Source organism: Camelina sativa, chromosome 19 (genome assembly GCF_000633955.1).
Source record: "Camelina sativa cultivar DH55 chromosome 19, Cs, whole genome shotgun sequence".
NCBI classification, from domain to species: Eukaryota; Viridiplantae; Streptophyta; class Magnoliopsida; order Brassicales; family Brassicaceae; genus Camelina; species Camelina sativa.
The window spans coordinates 22283369-22307455 of record NC_025703.1 but is presented as its reverse complement, the minus strand read 5'-3'; the positions used below and the strand labels follow the sequence as shown (position 1 = coordinate 22307455).

Below are 24087 nucleotides of genomic sequence, written 5' to 3'. Positions count from 1 at the left end.
CTGAGATTAATAACTTGACACATGTCAAAATCTTGTTAGTGGCTAACTTTCAAAACTCAACTTTATATAATAAGATATTTAAAGTTTATAAAATATTTAAGTAATATTAATATTTTTACTCTTATAAATTTTAAAATATAAAAAAAGTTTGAGTTAAACCAGTTATAAGGTATTTTTATCAAACTATAAATTAAATTTGTTTTTTACAATTTTTTCACTTCGTAGTCGTCCCAAGCGCAAATGTGTGTAATTGCGAGATATTTTTGTAAGTTGTTTAAAGTTGCTTCCTTAATAATCATTTTAAAAATTAAAATATTACTTTGTTTTGGTAGTTTTAAAATAAAATGGTTAGTAATCAATAATTATTAATACATTAGTATATTATGGCATTAAAATTCTCTAACAATTCAAATTAAGTCGGATCTCGCGCTGGTCATTTTGTACCTGATTATTTGATCCAACTTTCTCATCAAACATTATCCGTTGATTCTCAAAATAAAATTATATCTTGGCCACATATTTTTCCAATGGTTTTAATTAAAATCATATATTTTGATTTCCAAATCTTACAAAATTGTTTGATTGCCGAGATTGTTTTTAACTGCAAATCTAAAACAATCTGTTGGGATAATCTTACACATGAAATATTTATCTTTTAGTTATAACAAAACAAGAAACAAGATATATTTTGCTGAGATTTGATATATCAAATATTAACTTCTAAATGATAACCTAAATATACATAATCTCACTATAAATACAATGGTTTCCTAACCATTGAAATATTTCACACTAAAATTTAACAAGCAACTTCTCCTCTTTTGACAACAAACCAAAATAAAGAAAAACTCATCCTCTTACAAAACTACTATCCGATATTGCGGTGTGTGTATCCTCTTACAAATCTACTATCCGATATTGCAGAGTGTCTATTCTCTTACAAAACTACTATCCAATATTGCGGTGTGTCTGTTTCCGTGAAAAGCTATATTCTGCAAACTACTTACTCTATTAGGATTTCCAATTTACTGTATAACCCCAAATATACATATAAACACTATATAAATAAAGAAAATAAATCAAAATAAAAAACTACATTACAAAAATAAAAATTACAAAAAAAAGTAACTAACAAAATATATAATCCTGTAGGACGGGCTTCCCCTAGTTTAATTTATAGAGGTTTTACTGTATTAGTTTGGACGTTTACCGCTTTTAGATTTTAGTTGTAACGACTGACGAACCAATAGACAGTTTTATATGCAAAATTATCTATTAGGTGTTTTTCCTTTAATACAGCTTCCCTTCTTCCACTTTAGCACCGCTCCTCTGCTGTTCAGTTTCTTCAATGTTGGTGTGTTATCTCTCTCTCTCTCTCTCTCTGTCTCTCTCTCTCTGTCTCTCTCTCTCTCTCTCTCTCTCTCTCTGTTTTCGTATGAAATGATGAATCTAAAAATGGTTTTCTCTGGCTGATTCTAGGCACCAAAGAAGGATAAATTTCTACCACCATCCTCTACACCAACCAAATCAGGTGGCGGCAAGCAGAAAAAGAAGGTCATTTACACCATCACAACACTTCTTGGACTCTCTCTCTCTGTTGTATTGGTTCTATTAATTGTTTTACTGTTTGTGACCTGATTGGTATGTGTGTTTGTTTGTGTCATGCAGATCAATGGATTGCTTGCTAGGAAAGCAATCAGAGATTTGATGGCTAAGGGAAAGATCAAGATGGTCTCTACTCACTCTAGCCAGCAGATTTACACTACGGCTACCCACAACTAAGTTTCCTTTCATTATGTTCTCATTGTTTAGATGTTCTGATCCATTTCCTTCAATCAAGATTTTCACAGAATGGGTTTACTTACAACCAGTTACAAATCAGAACAGTGATGCTGTAGCGATTGACAAAGAAGGTTTATGATGCAAATAGGTATATTCATACATTGCTGAAACTATTATAAGAATAGTCACACTGACACTTGTAGAGGAACCTGTCAAAATCTTACACGAATTTGATTGTAGCAAGCTTGCTATCTTGTTCTTGTCTCTACGATGATGATTTGGTTTTCTACCTCAAATCCCGAGCATTCCAGACCATGAGAGAGTCGGTCTTTCTGAGAGCATAGGGGTTTAAACCGCTCAGAGCTTTACCCATCAGTGCCATGGCTGCAATACTTGGAAAATGCTTCTTCTCTATCTCCTTTTGGTTCTCTGGCTCAAAGCTAGCTTCTTGCCCTCCTAGTTGATCTGTTGATGTAGATTTCTTCTTGCACCATCTCTGGATCCATGGATGCAGAAGCGTAATATCTTCTTCTCCTCCTCCCTGGTTCAGATTCTTGATTTGTGAAGTTACAGGTTCTTGATTTCTTGGTTGGAGATTGTTGATTCCAGATTTCATGATTTCAAGGAATAGGTTGTTGTTCCCTTTGTGTCCTGGTGATGCTTCTTTACCCTTCATCATGCTCTTGGTTTCATCATGTCCGCTGGAATCCGAGGCGTTTGTCTTCAGACGCTTGACCCATCTACTGCTTGGTTCCGCTTCTTCTTCCAATCTCACACGTTTGCACTCTCTGAACAGGAAATGTTCTGCATTCATACTTTGAGTAGCCGAGTTGCTTGTCTCTCCTTGATACCCTTCTACTGAATTCTCTCTATCGAGAACCAGAGGTGGTTCTTCATTCATGTCAGGTATTTCATTCCTAGGAATGCCTGAATCGCCTTTTCTTACCTTAGTTGATGAAGAATTGGAGCCTGTCATGACGAAAAGAGAATCAGACAAAGTATGAAAAAGATACAGAGAGCAAGTAGGTGTATTCTTAAGGTGTCACTATACCTGAAAGATGTATCGTATGAAGCTTATCCATCTCTAAGATATCAGTCTCGGCTGATGATTCATTGTTTCTTGGCCCATCTTCTTCTTCAGTATTCTTTGAACTTTCTAGAGATTCAAGCCTTGCTCCTCCTTTATTATGGCAGTGGTCAAGATTAGGAAACAGATCAAGGTACCCACCAACAATCTTCCCTTTCAGTTTCATGGAAACCGTTGAGCCCTTGAATAGCTGATGACCATCCTCTTCTGGCAAGTTAACCGAGTCAACTGTTGCGTAAATCCTCACTGGTCTTATCAACTCTAGCAAGTTTTGTGTAGTCTTTTCTTGAATTGGGAAATCAGGACTGTATTTCTCTCCTTGTGGATACATCCAAGGCATTCTATTAGCCATAGCTTTCGAGCTCGAACCCACTTCTTCGTAGAAAGACTGTTTCGTTGAAGCTTGAAGCTTTGCTTTATTGCTTTCTTTCTTATGAGAAACCTTAAACATAGGAAACGGTAATACCTCGACTCCATGATTCTCTTTAACATTACCATCTTCAGGCCTAATCAACACCTTAGAACACTTGGACTCAACACCATTACTGTGATTCACTTCATTACCTAACTGAGTCCAACGACCTAACCAAGCTGATTCATATGGCTGCACTGAGGAAGTCTTGCTGATTCCTTTGTTACCTTTACCCACAACCATAACCTGTTCAGACATTGTACCTACAGATCTTCTCCAGTAGAAGAGGCCTGAATCAAATCACCTGAGAAGTAAAAAATCATTTATTTCAACCATAATTAATAATCCAAAAACAAATAAAAACACTAAACTTGAGCATCATCAAGCTTATAGATTAATTCCGCTCAAATCACTACATTTCTTTTCAAAAATTCATCAAGCAAGTGGATTATTTACTGTGATCTCAAAATTTCCTTCACCAAATTTCACAAAAATCTCAAAATTGAAAACAAACAAGAAATTAAACCTAAGAAGAGGCCACAAAGCTTCATCAAACAAAGGTGAGAATCACATATTATACTTACAATTATCATCAGACACAAAAACAAAAAATGAAAATAAGAGAGAATTTGTGATGGAGATTATTATTACCAGAGACAAATACGTGGAGGTACACTGTCCAACACAACGAAATAAAACTAAGTTCGATTTTTTTTTTTTTCTTGTATTCTCCGAAGAGATCAAAAAGAAAAAAAAGGCCTAACACAAAATTATGAGTAGTATCATCCTTCTTGATGAAAAAAAAAACCTTTAGAAGATAATCAGACAGAAGAGATGGGCTTTTGTCGGAAAGAGCAGAAGATATGTAAATCTCTCTCACACACAATCTTCTGTCTATTTGTACTACACAAAGAAGAAGGTGTTAAAAAGAAACCTCGTATTTTGTATTGCATCGACGAATGACAATGATTTTGGAATTTTTATTTTAAGTTTAAAAGTTATTTTAGTTGAGAAATGACGTGTTCATTCCTCTACCATGTCTAATGCAAATGGGCAACAATAATATCACAACAATAACTGTACATATATATATATATATATATATATATCTAGATATTATTTTTTTTGTTATGTGTAGGCATGTCAATTAGGGCCAAAGTCTGCGGGCTGACTCGGCCCGGCCTGAAAAATACTGAGTTCGGGTTTAAATATATCTGTCTAGAAAAAATTGAACTTTTCAGGCTCAGCCCGTTCGGGCTATAGGGTTTTCTGGGCCAGCCCGAAAAGCCTTTAAACAAATATATTTGTACAGTTTTTAATATATTTATTTGATTGCAATATTTGATTAATGATTTATTGTAAATAAAATTTAAAACTCTCATTCTCGTTTTTATATTTACTTAATAACCTTACTTAATACTTTTAAAATTTTAATCTGTGATATTTTATATGAATTATATATTAATTTATTTGGTTAAAGAATAAAAATCTTATTTAGTTTTTAACTTTTTCTTTTAAATTAAGTTAGTTTTAGTGAACATAAATGAACTATTAAAATTTTGATTGATTTGTTTATAGCGCACCTTTAAACATTGATTTTCAAGACTTATAAGTTTGAATTTTTGATCCGTAAGATAAGTTCACAAAAGCCCGTAAAGCCCTGTAATCCTGTTAGGGCCGGACTCGGACTTTGAAATATAGGTTCGGAAATATTTCGGGCTGAACCGGACCGAGCTCAAACATATGCGGACTTTACGCGTTTCGGGCCGGCCGGGCCGGGCTAGTCCAATTGACACCCCTATATGTCGTCAAGTTGTAAATATCTTCTTTGTCCATAAAGTTTAAGAGATATCTTACTTTGTTAAATGTGTTTGATTTTTTCTTCATGTCAACGCACCTCATTCTATTAGGGGATATGGTAAGGGTGGGCAATTCAATTTTTTTTTTATCTTGTACTTTTGGTTTGTTTGATTGGATTATTAAAAGAATATACCTGAACTCTAACCGGATTATTCGCTTCTGTCATGTTTTGTTTGGTTCGTATTCCTAATTCCTTATGGGTTTGTGTTTGGTTTGGTTTTGTCCATTCGAGTTTTAGGTGGTGTTGGAGATAGTTTCTGAAGACCTATCTCTGTAAAAGGACTGCAGAATATCGAAAAGGTATTATCGAAACAAACCAAACCAAACGGTGTGCACTCAACCACACGATCAACAGTCTCGGTTGTGCACTCAACCAAGGTCAATTAAAACCTAATGTGCAGTTGTGCACTCAACCAAGGTCAATTAAAACCTAATGTGCATTCAACCATAGATTGGTGTCGTTGTAACACTTCAGAATCGAATTCACAGAGACCAAGCAATTGCACTATGAAATTATGAAGATTGAATATAGCTAAAATAAACATGAAGTTTTGTGAAACAAGTAACTATCAAAAACGGAAAATAAATAAACTGTTTTAAATCAAAAAAAAAAAATTGGGCACAAGGAATTTATGGAGAATATAATTCTCGGACTAAGGTGGTTAGATGGAGATGCATTAGACACCGTTCTAAAAGTCATAATGAACCTTTTCACAGTCTACTATTATGATCTGGCGTGTTAGACAGTTTTAGAAGAATTATAATTGAGGGTAGCGTAGGCACGGCTATGATCATATTGACATTTTAGGCGTGTCCGATCATGTTGAGAATACAATGCGTTTGTAATTAAGATTTTGTTGCACGACTTGGCCAAAGAAGTCATCTATTATGGTGACTTGGGATCTAGGATGACACATAAACACCATTTTGGTGTTGTTGTTGTTATTATATATATACCCTTATAAAGGTGTAGTAGTGATTCATCCATCTCTAACCTATTTTGTTCTAAAGCCAGGGCCTTCTAACAAAAATCCATATGAGAACATATGTAAATGTCCTTGTTTTTGTCTTGTCCAAAAGATATAACCAAGTTCATGTCCTCCTGAAGGGTATTTGACAGTTCTTAAAATCTTCCTCTATCTTATAGTAGTTCCATCCCTCACTCCAGATGCTTTATTAGAATCTTGATCTCCAAGAAACCCACATTCTGTTTGAAATCAACTCTAAAATCTTTGTTTTAAACTTATAATGTTGAAGGTTTGGAGAAAGTACCATTCGTTTCAAGGTGTACAACTCAGCCACGGCTATCTCACATAAACATGGTAGTGTTCCATCTTCTTTCGGAAGCTTAAAATGATCACAATTTACATCAGAAGTGCAAACCGAACACGAAGGGGTTGATAGAAAAAAAATGTAATATTCTGTTTCCATATTTGTATAGATATTACTTGCACGACATTCATACACTCTTGTATATATTGGTGACATAATGTAATGAGAAAGGGCATCGGGCATCGAGTCTTGCTTTGTAACTTGGTATCAGAGCCCTAAAAAAAAAATCTTCCGCCGCTCTCATCTTCCTCTCTCTTCTCTTCTCTCGCTTACCCTCCTGTGCTCCTTCTCCTAAAACACTAAATCTCTTCTTTATTCTCTCTTCTATTACTTCCTTCCTCGATGGCTCAACCGGTTCACAAAGTCTTCACCGTGACTTACATTAAGTCACACATCCCTCTCGTCCTCGACATGCAGAAGAGGAACTACGACGCCTGGCGTGAACTCTTCGAGACCCACTGTAACAGCTTCGGCGTCTACGGCCTTCATGACGGAACATCTACTCCATCCAATGCCGAGGACACTCCTTGGAAGGAACGTGACGGCATCGTCAAAATGTGGATCTACGGCACAATATACTCCCCTCATCCTCCATCAACAATGACACTCCTTATACAAAGCTATTTCGTAAGCCAACCGCATACACTCACCATCGAGTCTTCGGTTGCTTGTGCTATCCCAATCTCCTTTCCGTCACACCACACAAATTAGCTCCTCGTTCCACCGCCTGTGTCTTTCTTGGATATCCCACCAATCACAAAGGATACCGATGTCTTGATCTTCAAACTCGCAAGCTAATAATTTCCCGTCATGTTATCTTTGCTGAGTCTATTTTTCCTTTCTCCCGAACAACACAAATTCCTCCCTCCGTCGCACCAACAAATGTGCCTATCTCACCATCGCCTCTCCTTCGTCCCCTCTATACACCACCAGTCGAAAACACAGCACCTCCGCAGCCACCCACTCCGACGGAACCGGTACCCCCGCCGGCTCCGCCAGTTGCTGCTCCACCTCCACCTGCGACGTCTCACCCTATGGTGACACATAGTAAACGAGGTATTTTCAAGCCGAGACAACCCCTTTCTCTTCATACCACCGTTCTTTCTCCCCTCCCTTCATCTCACCTTAAAGCTCTAGAGGATCCTAACTGGAATCCAGCCATGCATGAGGAATATAATGCTCAAATTAAAAAGAAGACGTGGGATCTTGTACCACGACCTGAAAACATTAATATTGTGCGTTCTATGTGGCTTTTTACGCATAAGTTTTGTGCAGACGACAATCTTTCCAGGTACAAGGCCCGCTTAGTCGCAAATGGGAAATCGCAAGAAGTCGGTGTGGACTGCGATGAGACATTCAGTCCGGTCGTGAAGCCGGTGACTATCCGTCTTGTTCTTGATCTATCTCTCTCTCGACAGTGGCTGATCCACCAACTTGATGTCAAAAATGCCTTACTCAATGGGAATCTTGATGAAACGGTCTATATGCATCAGCCACCGGGCTTCCGCGATCCCGGCAAACCCGACCACGTCTGTCTCCTATGACGCTCGCTCTACGGCCTCAAACAAGCTCCGCGCGCATGGAATCAATGGTTTGCAGAGTATGCTCGTCGGATCGGTTTTAAACAAAGCAAAGGCGACCAATCACTCTTTGTGTACAACCACGCTGATGGCATGGCCTATCTCCTTCTTTATGTGGATGACATCGGTCTCACCGCATCTTCCACGGCGCTGCTCAACCGTATTGTCTCTTTTCTTAGCAACGAATTTGAAATGACGGATCTCGGAGAGCTCCATTATTTTCTTGGCATCACCATAACAAGGAACGCATCAGGTCTCTACCTCAACCAACGAAACTACGCAGCTGATATAATTCATCGCGCCAACATGACTCATTGTAACCCCTGCACCACACCGGCGGATACACGCACTAAACTTGCCGGAATTGGTCCGTCGGTTCCTAATCCGACCCTTTACCGTAGCCTTGATGGCACACTTCAATATTTGACGACAAGACTGGATATCTCCTTTGCCGTTCAACAAGTGTGCTTGTTTATGCATGATCCTCGCGAGATTCACTACAAGGCCCTCAAACGGATACTAAGGTACGTTAAAGGCACACTCGAATTTGGTTTGCAGCTATACCCAACCAAGACTTCCGGACTTGTAGCATATACGGACGGCGACTGGGCAGGTTGTCCTTCCACACGACGCTCAACCTCTGGTTATTACATCTTCCACGGTGAAAATCTCATTTCATGGTCCGCAAAGCGTCAACACACTGTCTTACGGTCCAGTGCAGAAGCCGAGTACAGAGGCGTCGCCAATGCTGTGGCGGAAACAACCTGGCTTCGGAACATTCTTTTTGAACTACATTGTCCCTTGACAGCAACCACCTTAGTCTACTGTGACAACGTCAGCGTGGTGTACCTCTCTACCAACTCTGTTCAACATCAACACACTAAGCATGTAGAGATCGATTTGCACTTTGTTCGCGAACGTATTGCTCTCGGTACCATACGAGTCCTCCATGTCCCATCATCGCACCAGTACGCGGACATCTTCACAAAAGGACTTCCAACACCATTGTTCACCGCTTTTCGTAACAGTCTCGACGTCATACCAACCAACGCTTCCACTGCGGGGGAGTGATAGACAAAAAAATATGTAATATTCTGTTTCCATATTTGTATAGATATTACTTGCACGACATTCATACACTTTTGTATATATTGGTGACATAATTTAATGAGAAGGGGTATCCGCAGTTTGGTGTTTCACGTTTAGGGTTTACAGAAAACCGTAAAATGAAGAAAATGAAGAGAGACATAGAACAAAATCTCCAACATCAGACAACTGATTAAGTCCCAACTATGTATATGCTCATCATGAGAGCTGCAACAACAGCCTGACAACAAAATCCAGTTGTTCAAACAGAGAGGCGAAAAGTATGTATCTTTCGGATGCACTTTTTATCATAGAAAAGATCCATATAACCCTTTTAATATTTGTAAATTTATTATGTAATCCTTTAAATATCTTGTTTTGGTTTGTTTGATTATGTGTAAGTTATTCATTCGTTTAGTCTTAAGGATTCCGAAACTTCGGTATAGATTAACAAAGCTGTATGAAAATTCGTGACTTTGTTGAAGTAGCAATATACAAATATTTGGATAGATTATTACATCTTTATCACACAACAACATGAGCCACTCATACATATACCATATACTTGATCGTTTATCTCTTTAACACAAAACTGGGTGCATCCATCGTCTCCTCCCATTTTACATGGAGCTGGTGATTGGTAGCATAGGAAACTTCCCTTTATTCCAAAACCTATTTTACAATAATCATTAAACAAATAGAAATTAATAAGAGAATAATATATATCTATTAAAAAAACGAATATAATAGACCCACTAAAAAAAAAAAACGAATATAATAGTGTGTATAATAATAAACTAGTACCGGGAGTGTTATCATCACAATGAACTGAAGATGTGACAAAGAGAATAGTGAGAACAAATGCGAGCAATACTTTCTTCGTGATAGTCATTATATGATATTATTTTTGTTGTTGTTGTTGTTTTACATTGGATGTGTTTATATATATAGTAACACAAATAAAACGTAAGAGGTGCTTTTTCTCTAGTCAAATATTATAAAGATAAAATAATCGATCTATTTTATATATATAATAGTAACACAAATAAATGTAAGAGGTATTTTTTTTTCTGGTCAAATGTGATAACGATAAAATAAATCGAACTATTTTTAAACCAAAAAAAAAAAACAATTCTTAACAATCTTTAAAAGAGATCGCTTTCTCGAGCGGCGATGGCGACTCTAGGGTTTTGACCCTGCGATGAGTTTTCTTCTTTGGTCGGTCAAGGATTTGTTTTTGGTTTCACTCAGCGATGAGTAAGGGTTTCTGTCTACGGAGTATTTGGATCTCGAAGGTTTCTTTGGGATCGGGTTATTGTTGTGGATTTGGAAGCAAGAGGATCTCAGGGGATTACGATTGGGGGTTTTAATTATCTCTGATCTGCTTGTGATTAGATTCGCGGGATGGGTTCCAAAAAGATTTTGGGATTTTGCTATATCTTTCTGGATCTTGGGTTTGGAGATAATAATCGATCTTCGAATTTATTGTTGCTTTTGGGGATGTTTGGCCTCACAAGGGGTATTGAGCCATGATTGGGTGATCCTTGTAGCGGTAATGGTGGTTCCGTTTAGGAAGGGTCTGATTTCGGTCTCATGCGATCTGGTTGGGATTCTCGATTTGATTTGCTAGATATTATTGGTTTGTGCCAGCTTTGGAAAGGAATTATTGGGTTTGTTTCTTCTGGTCATTTGGTGTTGCGGTGGGATCCGGTTATAGATTCTGTGTATCGAGTGGCTTTGAATGGTTGGTATTTGGTTAATTCAGAGACTTCATGCTATCTTGAGGTGAATTTGGGGATACGATTAGAGAGGGTGTGGATGCAAATGGGGATAAGGCTTCATAGCATTTATTGGTTGAGATTTGGAAATACGGATTTGAGATCTATTTTTGGGGTAAGGAGGATCCCCTTTACGGGGTGTGATTTTGTTTCTGACATTTTTGGAAAAGGTTTGGATTTATTGGGAGATATCGAAAAGGATTTGGGGTGGATTTCTCTTTCAGGATTGGGGATGCTCGCGTGGAATTTGGATTCAATCGAAATCAGATCATCTCTGATTGATCTTTGTTTCCTATTTTGGCTTCTTCTCTGTTGTCGACTTGATTATAAGGTGGTTGTGGCAGAGTTTCGTCGAATCCATTTTTTTCTCTGTTTACTACAAGAAAGGTTATTTGATGTTCTTGGCTTGTGTTCTCTTGGTCTTGTCATGTCTTAGAGCGGTCTTATGGGGAAGGGCTTGGCTGGTTTGTCAGAGGATGCTTCAAGGTCCCGACGGAAGATCAAGATTTCGTTCTTTGATAATTCTGCTCTTATTGCGGGTTATTCTAAGACGGTCATTGGGCGGTGCTTCAACCCCCAAGTCCAGGATATGAAGTCTTTGCTGATCATGATGCCGCAGATTTGGCAAGTGGAGGGCAGAGTTGCGGGTGCGGAGTTGGGTTCCGGGAAGTTCCAGTTTGATTTTGACGAGGAAGCTGATATTGTGGAGGTTATGAAGAAGGAGCCTTTTCACTTTGATTCCTGGATGGTGTCTTTGGTTCGGTGGACTCCAGTTGTGGACCCGGCATATCCATCGTCCTTAAAATTCTGGATTCGTGTATCGGATGTGCCGATACAGTTCTGGGCGGAACCCACTTTCAGAGACATTGGTTCGGCCTTGGGGTTGGTGGAGGATGTCGATATTGACAGAGGGAGAGTCCAGGTTACTATCGATGGTCTTAAACCTCTGTGCTTTGAGACGGATATCGAGTTTTATAATGGGGAGGTGACGATCGTCAAGCTTCATTACGAGCGTCTGTATGGTTGGTGTAATACCCCGAATTCCGACTATGGATGGACTTGCATGTTAGGTCAGGTATTATTTTTGCCTGCCTTTAGAAAATTAGTGGAGAATATTGCAGGTCGTATATGGTCAAGTTTTAGACGAATAAGTTCAGTCCGGGCAAGTTACTGGTATCGGCAGTTCATCAGGTCATGCTTTCGGACGCGTCCAGTGACTACAGTATTTTGCTTAGGCAAGCGTGAGTAGGATAGTGAGAATAGGGATTTAGAGTTGGGTAAGTTGTAAGGAAGGAAGCGTGTACTCAGCGTCCTGGGAGTTCGCGGTACGGAACGCACCGCGGGCGAGAAAAATGACATGGCCGAGGAATGGCCATGAGCAGCTTGTGCTGCTATCATTTTTCATGGATGGGAATGAGCCACCCAGCTGCTTGAGTAACCGTCCTTTATATGTGGCTAAGAGTCAGCCACCTTAATGCTTATCCTTACCCATGACACATGTTCTCATCTAAGACCCATTCTTATCCCAAAACCCATCCTTATCCTTATCCAACCTTAGCTTACCCCTTAAGTCTCCTACCTTTTATATAGCCCCTAGATTTCGACCATAGACCTTAAGTTCTTTATTTCTGAACCACCTAAACTCTGCTTAGAAAATCGCTAGGATTCTAGAAGAAGCTTTCGAGAAGTTTCAAGACCGTTCAGCCAAGTTTTGTGAGTTTTCCGGTCGTGTGGAGTAGCACATGATTAGGAGTTTATTTATTTGTTATAATTTTTGCATGAGGTTATTGTTTTATGCTTAGTAGAATTCATGCATAAATTTTGGTAAGCTTGTTATGCGTTTTAACGCATGAACGGCTAAAGATTTGTTTGGATCTGGCATTTTGCTTGGTTTATTTTTGGATCAGATCTTTAGATCTGGTTGAAGTATTTGTTGGTATAATTGTTATGCTGTTCGCATAGCTCTTATACTGATCCATGATTTTTTATTGGTTGTTAATTCTTGATTGTTATTTGTTGTGTGTGATATTGTTTGTTGATCTTGCTTTGGCTTGATCGATTTATGTGTTAGTAGCTTGTTAGTAAGATGTTACGAGTACCTTCTTTTACTCGTAATATCGTTAAGTTTAGTTAGTCGTGGTTCTTTGATTGTCCCGACAGCTTGGAGTGAATCGCAACCGCCGAGCGCTACCTGATGAGGTAGTAAGCTATTACCGTAAGGGAAGTAGGTCCCTTATACATGGTCCAGGAGGAAGGGATGTGATCCTTTTAGTCTCTGTGACTAAGGATCAGGGAAACATTGACTTGCAGGAGATCAAAATCGCTAGAAGGCCTTGGAGAAGAAGAAGTTATAACATGCTATTTATTGATTGATTTGTTTTCCGCTGCGTGTAGCTTTGATGTTATTTTGTTGCATTATTGCTTGATTGCTTGGGATTGGGGGTTGGGCTGGGATTATTAACTGTTAGAGAACCCGGACTCACTGGGTAATCTTAGATTAGGAAAAGCCAGTGTAGGTTTCTTGTCTTTTTGTAAAATATGTTGCTTTGAATAAGGCTTGTAATCTCTTTTGGACGTTAGCTCCCGACCGAACACCTTTTGTTAGGATGTTTAACGTTGTATTTTTACTCGAACAATCTTTGTGAAATAAAGTATGTTTTATATTCGATGATGTTCCCAAATGATTATGGTCTTGTCCAGACCGTCCCAACACTCACATACGGCGATGGTTGGCAAGCCTAAACTCGGGTCTGAGTGGGATGTGCTGCAGTACGGATATTCGGGGTATCAAATTCGTTTTAATAACCTCGTTTGACTGCCCGCGTGTATCTTCAAGTGGCATTCCTGACCGTCTTGTCTATAGAACGGTTCAGGGGTGTTACTGTTGGTGCAAGGCTTGCTCTAGTTTATGCCATGATGAAACCAACTGTCCGATTTGGAGGTGTTCATCATTGGGTGGTGCCCGTGTTGGGTTTGAGGTCAGTAGCGAACAGGGACAATTGATGAGTTACAAAGGGGCGGTTCTGGCTGACTCTAGAGGTGGAACAAGTCCAAATAAGGGGAGGCATCATCATTCCACTCATGGATCTTTTAAGCCTAGAGCTGATCAGGTGACTGGTCCCCCCTATCGTGCTAAGGGGTCTTCACATGTGGGGACTTCGCAGGATTCACGGGGACGACAAGGGATGGCTAGGGGACAGGAACGTCGGGATGAGAGGGTCAGGGAACCGGTTATTGAGGAGGTGAGGGCGCAGAGGGTGCCTTCTCAACTGCAGAGGGTTGTTAGGAAACCTTTGTTTCATGATGCAAATGTTGGTACGGGTTCATTGGTGTCTCCTGCAAAGGGAGCGAATGTCGCTGAGGAGGGTCAACTTCAGGATGATTCGACAAGGTTGGGTGGAGGTGAACGTACACCAATTCGGTCAGGTGGAGAGGTCATTGCTCCTGAGGTAGCTATGGGGCTTCGACATGAGGTTTCTCAGATTGGTGTTAAGGCTCAGGAGGAGTCATGTTTGGATATTCCTGTGATCCCCATAATGGCTTCTATGGCTGCTAACGAACCCGAGGGGGTAAGTGGAGAGCACATTCCAGCTCAGGGGTTGGGCTCAACGATTTTATCGGATGCTGCAGGAGCTCCAGAATGGTGTTATGGAACCGGTAGGGGTTCCGCGGGACCTTGCTGGGGAAGATAGCGAGGTTGGTAGTATGGAGGGGGATGGTGGGGTGATGGAGGAGGACCATGATACCTTTGATGATTTGGAGGATGATTTAGGTGGTGATGATGGTGGTACAGGGGAGATCACAATGGAGGAGTCTAATTCGCGTGCTCATGGGGCGAGAGGGAGGAGGGGTCGTGGTTTGATAATGATAACATGCTTTTCCACCCATGGTATCAATTTCCTATGCAGTTGTAGTACAAAGGGTTATCAATCCAAATGGTTGTTTATGCTAGTAGGAAGGATGCAATCAGAACAATGCAAGTCAAGCCAAGCAATAATGGGGTTTTGTCTAACAATCCTAAACTAATAAAAGAAAAGAATATAAACAAAGAACCACACGACCTAAGCACTCGATGCAAGCATTCGAGTACAGGATCGGGTGGGGTGATAGAGTAAGCAAAGAAGGTATGAACAACTCGAGGGGTTACACGAAGAAGGTGATCGTGTACCTGTTCGGGTAAGGGATCGAGTGATAAATAAAATTGCAAGCAATTAAGATACGAAAGCTTCTAAGGATGGGGTAATCGAATCCTAAGTGTTCCTGTCCAATACGGATGTCTTACATGCCTCAAGCAAATATTCCCTAGACAATGAATCTCTAATATCTTGTTAAAACACTCTCGTGATAGAAACAATCAACCTTGATCACTTCCCTACCCAACTCTCGTTGGAGAAACATGACCAAGCAGACAATAAAAAACCGATTCATTATTGTCAATAAACCCCTTACTCATCTAATATCTTAGGCTAAGTGAGTAACTCTCTAGCATTGGTTGATTCAAGCATTTCATCTACACCTCTCGGTGGTAAAACACCTTAGATCTAATCTCACCCTCTCGGTTTGTTGACAGCATTAAGAACACCAACCTAGAAGGGAATCTATAAAACATATTCAATCAAACTAAGACATCCTAACCAATCAAGAACACAAAATCATCTATCCCATCCCTAGAAACTTTACTACACTACTCGGTAATCATTGCAAGAAACAGAAAAGCATATATGAACGAAAATTGCATTGTATTAAAAGATAGAGTAGAGGATAAAGAGTACAAAGTAGAGATCTAAAGAAATGACAAAAAGATATATAAAAAATCCTAACAAAAAGTGAAAAGTGTTTTGAGTCGCTCAATTCTCTCACAGAAGCTCTCGCTCTCTGGTTTGAGGGTCTGCGGCGTGCTCGTTTGTAAGGAAGAAGAGGAGAGGTTTATATATGGAAACCCCTTTGACCTAGCTTTCCAGTCATGTCCGAGGGTTTACTCGATGGGGTGCACGAAGATGAGGTCGGGTTAATCATCGGGTAGATCTTCGGGTTGTTCTTCCTGCTCTCGGATCCTCCTGGATCATGTTGGGGTTCAGACTGTTCTCTATTTTAGGCTCTAAAGCGCCTGTTTTCATCCAAAGTATGCAAATGCAAAAATGTAACACCCTAAATGGCCTAAAAGCGAATTCCTACAGTTAATGACCTAAGAATGCTAAGTTAAGGGTATAAACAATGCAGAATATGGACAAAAAAAGATACTTAAAACATGTAAATTAGAGAGTTATCAGACTCCCAAACTTAAATCTTGCTAGTCCTCTAGCAAGGAAGTATGAGGGTGCCGTTCTAAAATGGGACTCATAACCTTTGGATCTAAGCGAAAGATTCAAGCTATAGTCCTTAAAGATAGTTTAATGGTGCTTAGATCAATCAACATATTTACAAATATTTTTCTATGCTTATTACCATGTATTGATCTAGTTCAACCTCCAACTAAAAGTAAAGACTTGCAAGTCCAAAGAACATCTCTTTCACATTCAATCAAGTGTTTGGCGAATTCTTGCAAATGGGATGTGAATCAAGCTCAATCGGTTTCAAGGATAATGCTTTTTTGGTAAGGTGGTTTCAAACAAATTATTTGGGTGGTTTTCTCTCAAAAAAAAGAATGATAGACAATTGTGAAAACTATCTAAGATTGAGAACAATTTAGGCATACAAAGTTTAACTCGTGATAATCTACCATTTTCTCATTCATTTTCTCTTTTTTTTTTTAAAATTTAAACCCTCTAGAATTAAACTACCCATAACCTTGATTTTTAACTCTCTTTTTTTTTTTTTTTTTNTTTTTTTTTGTAATCCCTAAGGTCTAAATTTTAAATATCTAGCCCTCTTCTCTTTTTTTTTTCTTTTCTTTCTTTGTTAAACTCCTAATATGTATATATATATATGTATATATATATATATATTTTCTTTCTATCTTTCTAGGAGACTATAGCAAGATCTTTTTCTCTTTTTTTTTTTACTTAGAGACTTAGAGCTACTTTATTCTAACCTTAGGGACTTCTTTTCTTCTTCTTTCCATTCTTTTTTTTATTTCTCAACCCAACCCAAGTAAACATGCTAACCACCTATCTTTCAAAACCGATTCTATTAGCTAGTCTAAATGATTCTAACTCAGCTAAATCAAGAGCCAGGTCTTTGTCGTTTTCAATACTCTCAAGGTTTCACAACCTATAGCACAATAAAAAGGCCTCACTCAACAATTCATAACAAGGTTTGAAAGAATGGTTTGGGTTCAAGGGTAGGGAAAAACAAATCGGGTTAAACGAAAAGATTGGTAAGAATGGAGTGCTAACCCGAGTTTAGAGTTACCATGAGCAAGTATTCAAATTCCATAAGCAAGACAATTTTAAGTTCAAATTAAGTCCAATAATATAGAGATGATTCAATGTTCAAGCAAGTGGAGGAAGCATTTAAAAGACACAAGGTTCTAAACAAAGATTTTTTTTTTTTTCTAAAGATTGATCTAGCAACAATGAACTGTGATTAAAGGCTACAACTTCAATCCTAAGGTTTGACATTAAACAATGTGGTTTTAATCATTGTCCCCTAAAATGCATATGCAACAATCCTATATGAAGCAAACTAGACTCAATCCTAATATGTAAATACAACTACATGAGCACTCTTTTTTTTTCATATTTTAATTTTTCAAAAATTTTTGGGTTTTTTCAATGCACATAGATGCAGACTCAAATGAATAAAACTAGCATGCAAAAGTTTTGAAATAAGAAAATAAGAAAATAAAACACAATGTTATATACATTCTAGGACCCTCCCCCAAACTTAAATTACACAGTCTCTATGTAAATAAAAGTCTGAAAAAGAATCCAAGAATCACATAAAATGAAATAAAACTAAATGCAATGTTATTTACAAAGGGTGGATGAGTTTGGTACCTCATGGGTTGGTGAAGAAGGAGGTTGTAGTAGCCTCCATACTCGCCAATGTGTAGCCAGGGTCGTCGCTGGCTTCAGCAAGTGCCGGTTTTTGCTCGTCAGTGAGCTCGGTGATATGCACGGACGACTTACTCGGACCAGCATCCGAGGGGTTGATCGTGGGGGGTATCGCGTAGGTCATCGGGTAGGGCATTGGGAAATACAATGGGTATGGTGGAAGAGGCCCAGAGTGATCACCCGTATAGCCACTCNTAAAAGACACAAGGTTCTAAACAAAGATTTTTTTTTTTTTCTAAAGATTGATCTAGCAACAATGAACTGTGATTAAAGGCTACAACTTCAATCCTAAGGTTTGACATTAAACAATGTGGTTTTAATCATTGTCCCCTAAAATGCATATGCAACAATCCTATATGAAGCAAACTAGACTCAATCCTAATATGTAAATACAACTACATGAGCACTCTTTTTTTTTCATATTTTAATTTTTCAAAAATTTTTGGGTTTTTTCAATGCACATAGATGCAGACTCAAATGAATAAAACTAGCATGCAAAAGTTTTGAAATAAGAAAATAAGAAAATAAAACACAATGTTATATACATTCTAGGACCCTCCCCCAAACTTAAATTACACAGTCTCTATGTAAATAAAAGTCTGAAAAAGAATCCAAGAATCACATAAAATGAAATAAAACTAAATGCAATGTTATTTACAAAGGGTGGATGAGTTTGGTACCTCATGGGTTGGTGAAGAAGGAGGTTGTAGTAGCCTCCATACTCGCCAATGTGTAGCCAGGGTCGTCGCTGGCTTCAGCAAGTGCCGGTTTTTGCTCGTCAGTGAGCTCGGTGATATGCACGGACGACTTACTCGGACCAGCATCCGAGGGGTTGATCGTGGGGGGTATCGCGTAGGTCATCGGGTAGGGCATTGGGAAATACAATGGGTATGGTGGAAGAGGCCCAGAGTGATCACCCGTATAGCCACTCGCAGGGTGCATCGAATATGGCATCGTGTACGGCATCTGGTAAGGCGGAAGGAAGAGTCCTGAGTAATCACCCGATTGCGTGCTAGATGGGTGCATCAGGTAGGGCATCATGTATCCCATCGGGTTAGGCATCAGATAGGCGTCTGAATGGTTTCTCCGTGATACTCCGGGTCTTGTAACATCCTCCTCAGCTTGGGGCTCAAAGGATAATGCTATGTGAGGTTCTAGAGGTGTCAGTCCTCGAATTCCTCCTAGCGGTCCGCTTCTCCCCATCCATGTTGGTGCGTATGCCGAGGTAGGAGCTGAGGCACAACTTGCCTTGTCTTGCAGCTCCTTGACCTGACCTCCCATCATCTTCACTGAACCGGTAAGATCCTTCACCTTCCTCACCAAAAACTTGTTCATCCTCTTCAGCCATCCGATCCTCTTGTGGGCTTCCCTCACTCCAACGGGTTACTTTTGAGAGCAAACATACTCCTCAAAGTCATAATCTTCAGAGCTGTCTCCCTGTCTTTGCCCGGTTGCTTCTCCCTCTTCAGCTACTGATTCCTCCTCCGGATTGTACAGCTCCTCCAAAGGTGTGCAAAGTCGATGTTGTCCCCCAGCCGGACCTTGGTGCACATTACATTGGGCAGGATCATTTGGGCGGCTCCGGCGGTTGGATGGACGAACTTGAAGAGTAACATGTCGTTTGGCTTCTCATAAGCCAAATACCTTGCCAGCGTTAGGTAGTCAATGTCCAGCCATCTCGGATCGTGTACCACTCCCTTCAAAGGTACATCGCAGGCCACCAAAATTGGCGTAACCAGTCCTCCAATTGAGATCTCTCCGCCTCCTATTCTTCTCTTCATAGCCCATGACTTGAGGTAGAGGAGCTGATCGAGCAGCACAAAGACCATACTAGTATCCGCAACATCTCCTACTAGCGGCGTACCATCCCTAGCATTGTCTAGAACTCCACACAAAGCAATGTCTAGCAGCTGGAGCTCATGATCATTCACATTCCCAGTCTCCTTTCTAGCAAAAAGAGTGCAGGCGAGGGACTTGTGAAAATACCTCAAAACAGGGCTCCTTATTTCAACGGATTTGGAGCTTGTGGACTTGTAGGGGAGCTTGTCTCCTATTGTCAGCCATAGGGACTTCATCTCCTCCTTGCTCACCTCCATGTTTTCTCCACTCTCAGCCTTGAAACCATACAACTTCTCCATCTCCTTGAAAATAAGCTGGTACTCCTTGTTTCTCACAGAGAAGGTGATGAACCCGATCCCCCCATCGGGTAGTAGGGTCGGGTGGTCCTCAAAGTAGTGCAACCTTAGTGTTGAGAGGAAGTGGACCGTCTCCTCCTCATAAGCTTCAAGGTTGGCTCGCATCATCTTGCCCAGGTCGCACATGTCGAACAGGAACTCGACATCTCTGGCTCTCCTCCACCAGCATCAGAATCGACCTCCATGGGGTCAGTAACAGTTCTCTCAGACGTAGACAGGTCCCTACATCGAGGAGATCGGTGAACAGCACTCACCATCGGACTTGGTGAGCGGACTCGGTGGTCCACACGATCGGTTGCTCGAGCACCGGATCGGGTTGAGCATCGGGTTGGAGAAGCAAAACGTCCAGCCAGCGGTTGGGAATGCGGAACGTCTCCTCTTCCTTGGGATTCTCGAGGTTCGACGACATCACCTCCGGTTGTAGCAGCGGCAGAGGTTGATCTTCTTCCCTTCCTTTGGTAGGTTATCATGTTTGGTTCCATTGTTGAATTCTTGAGAGAAAAGAAAAACTAGACTTTGAGATTAATAGGGTTAGTTCTCGAAAAATCAAAGATCACTTGAGTTTGAGAGAAAATAGAAAGTAGGAAAACAAAAAGTCTTTAGGGTTGAGAGACTTATCGGTTTGTGCTGCTGAGGGAGAAGGGTTTGAATCCGTTAGCAACTTGGGCTTCACCGAGAGTGGGCTTGGTTTGTGGGATTCGGACTCCATTCGCCAACCGAGTATAGACACGATCAGGCGCGTCGAGTACGGTTTCGGGTTGATCCTCAGGTTCCTCAAGTTTTCCTTATTCACTTTTTTTGTTTTTTTTTTTTATAAATTAATATGCAAAAAAAGAAAATCAGGTAAAATAAATAGATAAAACTTAAGAAAAAAGAAAAAAAAAAAGAAAAAAATAAAAATAAAGGATACCTTTGGGAGGGAGAGGTTCTGGAATCCTCTCCACTGTAGCAGGCTGATCCAATGGATTCTCCAAGTTTTGTCCAGGTTCCACAGCAAATGTAGTGTTGACTTGATGTTCATATATTTTGCCCTATTTTGCCTTAGTATATTCACATCTTTTGCATGATTTTCTATCTCATTTGTCCATTATTGCATAGTTTTAGAACTGTATATGCATTAGAGTAGATTTGCATTGCATTTGCATAGTTTCTTGCATAAACAGATGATTTTGGATCTTAAGGAGCATGGAAGTGATGCTGAAGAAGATTGGAGCTGTCAAGAGAAGGAAACAAGCGATTTGGAGCTGAAGAATCAAGGTCCGGAAGTCCACTTGACCACCCACTCGACCCAGCACTCGACCGTGTGCGGAGAAGGACTCGACCGGATGGGAGAAGCAGAAGAAAAGGCCACTCGACCGACACTCGACCGAGCACCTTGTTGAGTTGACCGAGCCGCTCACTTATTTTGTCTTTTAGCATTTTTAGGGCTTTCCTTCCTTTTCCTATAAAAGGCATTGTACCCTACAGCCACAAAAGGAGAGACTTTTTAGAGTACAATTCTAGACCTAGTATTTACCCTTTTGGGGAATTATTCCTTTTTGCTTTTCATTGCTTAGATCTTTAGCCACTTTTGTTTATTTTCTAAGAAATCTTTGATACTTGTTGGTTTCATAACTTTCAAAGTATTAAGAATTTGAGTTTGATTTCTTCTTCAATATTGTAGATCTTCATCTCATCTTTCTANTTTTCTAAACATGCAAGTTTCATTGATTTTTGGGTTTATGACTTTGTTCATCATGTTTTGTGATTGTGAGTAGTGGTTTAGGATCTTAAGGATGGGTTAGGCTGGATGATGGTTGTGGTTGTTTAGATTGGTCAAGCTTGTTTGTTATAGATCTCTTCTAGGCTAGATATGCTCTATGCTAATCTTATATCTGAGAGGGTAAGGTTAGATCTTAAGCTTCTTAGCATCATACCAATGTCTAAGTTGTTAGATAAGGCTAGATCTAGAGATTATCATGAAGCATGCTAAGAGATTAGATGATTTGTTGATTTTTGACTTTAATGATCTGTTGTTTAATGCCTGCTTTTATATGATCTTTGCTAGTGAGAACTAGACTGGGAATATCTTAGTTTGATTGTTATTGTCATGAGAATGGATTAACATTTATTAGAAGATCATTGTCTAGAGATAACTCATTGTTGATTGAGGTTTGTTGACCAATTTAGATAGCCATAGCTTGAGTCCATCCCATGAATCCATCCTTAAGACCTTTATTTGTTTATTGATTTCCTTTTTAAGTATTGTTAATTGATTGCGGCTTGCTCTGTTTCAATATTTGCTCTTTTTCTGGCATTCGCTCATCAACTCGACCATCCACTCGATCGAGCATCCAATCGAATGCTTGCTCGAGCTCCTTCCAGAGTTCATGTTTTATGTTCTGCATCTTTCTATTTCATTATCTGTCTCATTCTAGTTGCATTTCCTGTTGCATTCATTTAGTTTTTGTTTAATTTTGTGGCATTACTTAGTTTGCTTACTATAATTCCTGTTCCTTCTTCATTTCATTATTGCTTTAATCATTCCGTTAACTTTACATTTAGTATCCTGTTTTAGTAGGTTTACATTCTGCATTTCATAATCATCGTTAGGTTGTTAGTGACAAACATCCTTCATATTTGGCTTAACTTAGATGAGTATTCATATTATGATTGCTTGCATCACACTCATTATGGTTTGACATCTCTTATACTACAACTGCATAAGAGTAATTGAAACCTCTTCCACCTGATCATCACATCAGTCCATCTCTTTCATCATATCATTCACCACACAAAAATATGAGTTTCAATTTGGCGTCGTTGCCTGTTTGAGTGTTTATTTGTGACATTTAGGATTTATACAAGTCTAAGATTAAGTTCTATTGCTCCTTTAACCATTACTGATTCAAATTCTTCATCTGCTTGGTTGTTTTGGGTCTCAGGTACCAACTCGACATACAACTCGAGCTACCACTCGACCGTCTGCTGTTTGAGTACCTGGGGAAAGACCTTACCAACAAGAGCTATCACAACCTGGGATGGCTGCAAAAAAGCCTTCTTAGCTAAGTTTTTCTCAAATGCAAGGACTGCTAGATTGAGGAATGAGATCTCAAGTTTTGCACAGAGAAATAATGAAAGCTTTTGTGAGGCATGGAAGAGATTTAAAGGTTTCCAAACTCAGTGTCCCCACCATGGATTCAGCAATGAGTCTTTGCTCAGCACCTTATATAGAGGAGTTCTACCTAAGATAAGGATGCTTTTGGACACAGCTTCAAATGGAAATTTCCTCAACAAGAATGTAGAAGAAAGATGGGAGCTAGTAGAGAATCTAGCACAATCTGATGGGAACTACAATGAGGACTATGACAAAACAGTAAGGTTTGCCTCCAATGATCAAGATGAGAAGTACAAGAAGGACTTGAAGGTTGTTCATGAGAAGTTGGACAAGATTCTACTAAGCCAAAAAAAGAACATTCATTTCCTTGCTGAAGAACAAGCTCCGGTTCAAGATGGGGAGAATGAATTTGCAGAAATTTGCTACATGCAAAATCAAGGAGGATTCAAAGGTTACAATCAAGGAGGGGGATTCAAGAACAACAACCTCTCCTATAGAAGCAACAATGTGGCCAATCCTCAAGATCAAGTCTACCCACCTCAACATCCCCAACAACAAAACAAATATGCCCCCAAACAACAACATCAAGGGTTCCAGCCTCAATTGTGTCCCCCACCAGGGTTTCAGACTAACCAAGGCCAAGAACCAGATTTAAAGGCTATGATGCAACAATTGTTGATTGGGCAAGCAAATGGGAAAATTGAGACCGCTAGCAGATTTGTTGAGATGACCAAGAGAATGGAAAATATTTACAATGAACTCAATGCCAAGTTTGATATACTGGATTCCAAGTTAATGACCATGGAGAGCAGACTAGATTCTTCTCCAAATTATGACCACAACAAGGGCAAGGCTATTATGCAATCTATAGAGTTTGCTAATG

At 39.6% G+C, this 24087-nt stretch overlaps 3 protein-coding genes across 4 annotated transcripts; 2 read left to right on the top strand and 1 right to left on the bottom strand.

Moving 5' to 3' along the window:
* Positions 1826 to 4241, bottom strand: LOC104766933 (F-box protein At2g16365-like). Its single transcript, XM_010490907.2, has 3 exons — positions 3933 to 4241; positions 2834 to 3585; positions 1826 to 2751 (listed from the first exon to the last, which is right to left on the bottom strand). Exons 2-3 carry the CDS (start codon positions 3537 to 3539, stop codon positions 2069 to 2071), a joined length of 1389 nt encoding a protein of 462 aa, XP_010489209.1. The 5' UTR covers positions 3540 to 3585; positions 3933 to 4241; the 3' UTR covers positions 1826 to 2068.
* LOC109130891 (uncharacterized mitochondrial protein AtMg00810-like) lies at positions 8147 to 9124 on the top strand. Its single transcript, XM_019240982.1, has one exon. It carries the CDS (start codon positions 8147 to 8149, stop codon positions 9122 to 9124), a length of 978 nt encoding a protein of 325 aa, XP_019096527.1.
* On the top strand, positions 10687 to 23716 carry LOC104766931. Of its 2 annotated transcripts, XM_010490905.1 has the most exons (3): positions 10687 to 11248; positions 11354 to 11992; positions 23032 to 23716. In XM_010490905.1, exons 1-3 carry the CDS (start codon positions 10733 to 10735, stop codon positions 23080 to 23082), a joined length of 1206 nt encoding a protein of 401 aa, XP_010489207.1. In that variant the 5' UTR covers positions 10687 to 10732; the 3' UTR covers positions 23083 to 23716. The 2 variants fall into 2 exon arrangements, with proteins under 2 accessions (XP_010489207.1, XP_010489205.1); XM_010490903.1 differs by lacking the exon at positions 23032 to 23716 and having other exon boundaries at positions 11354 to 13585.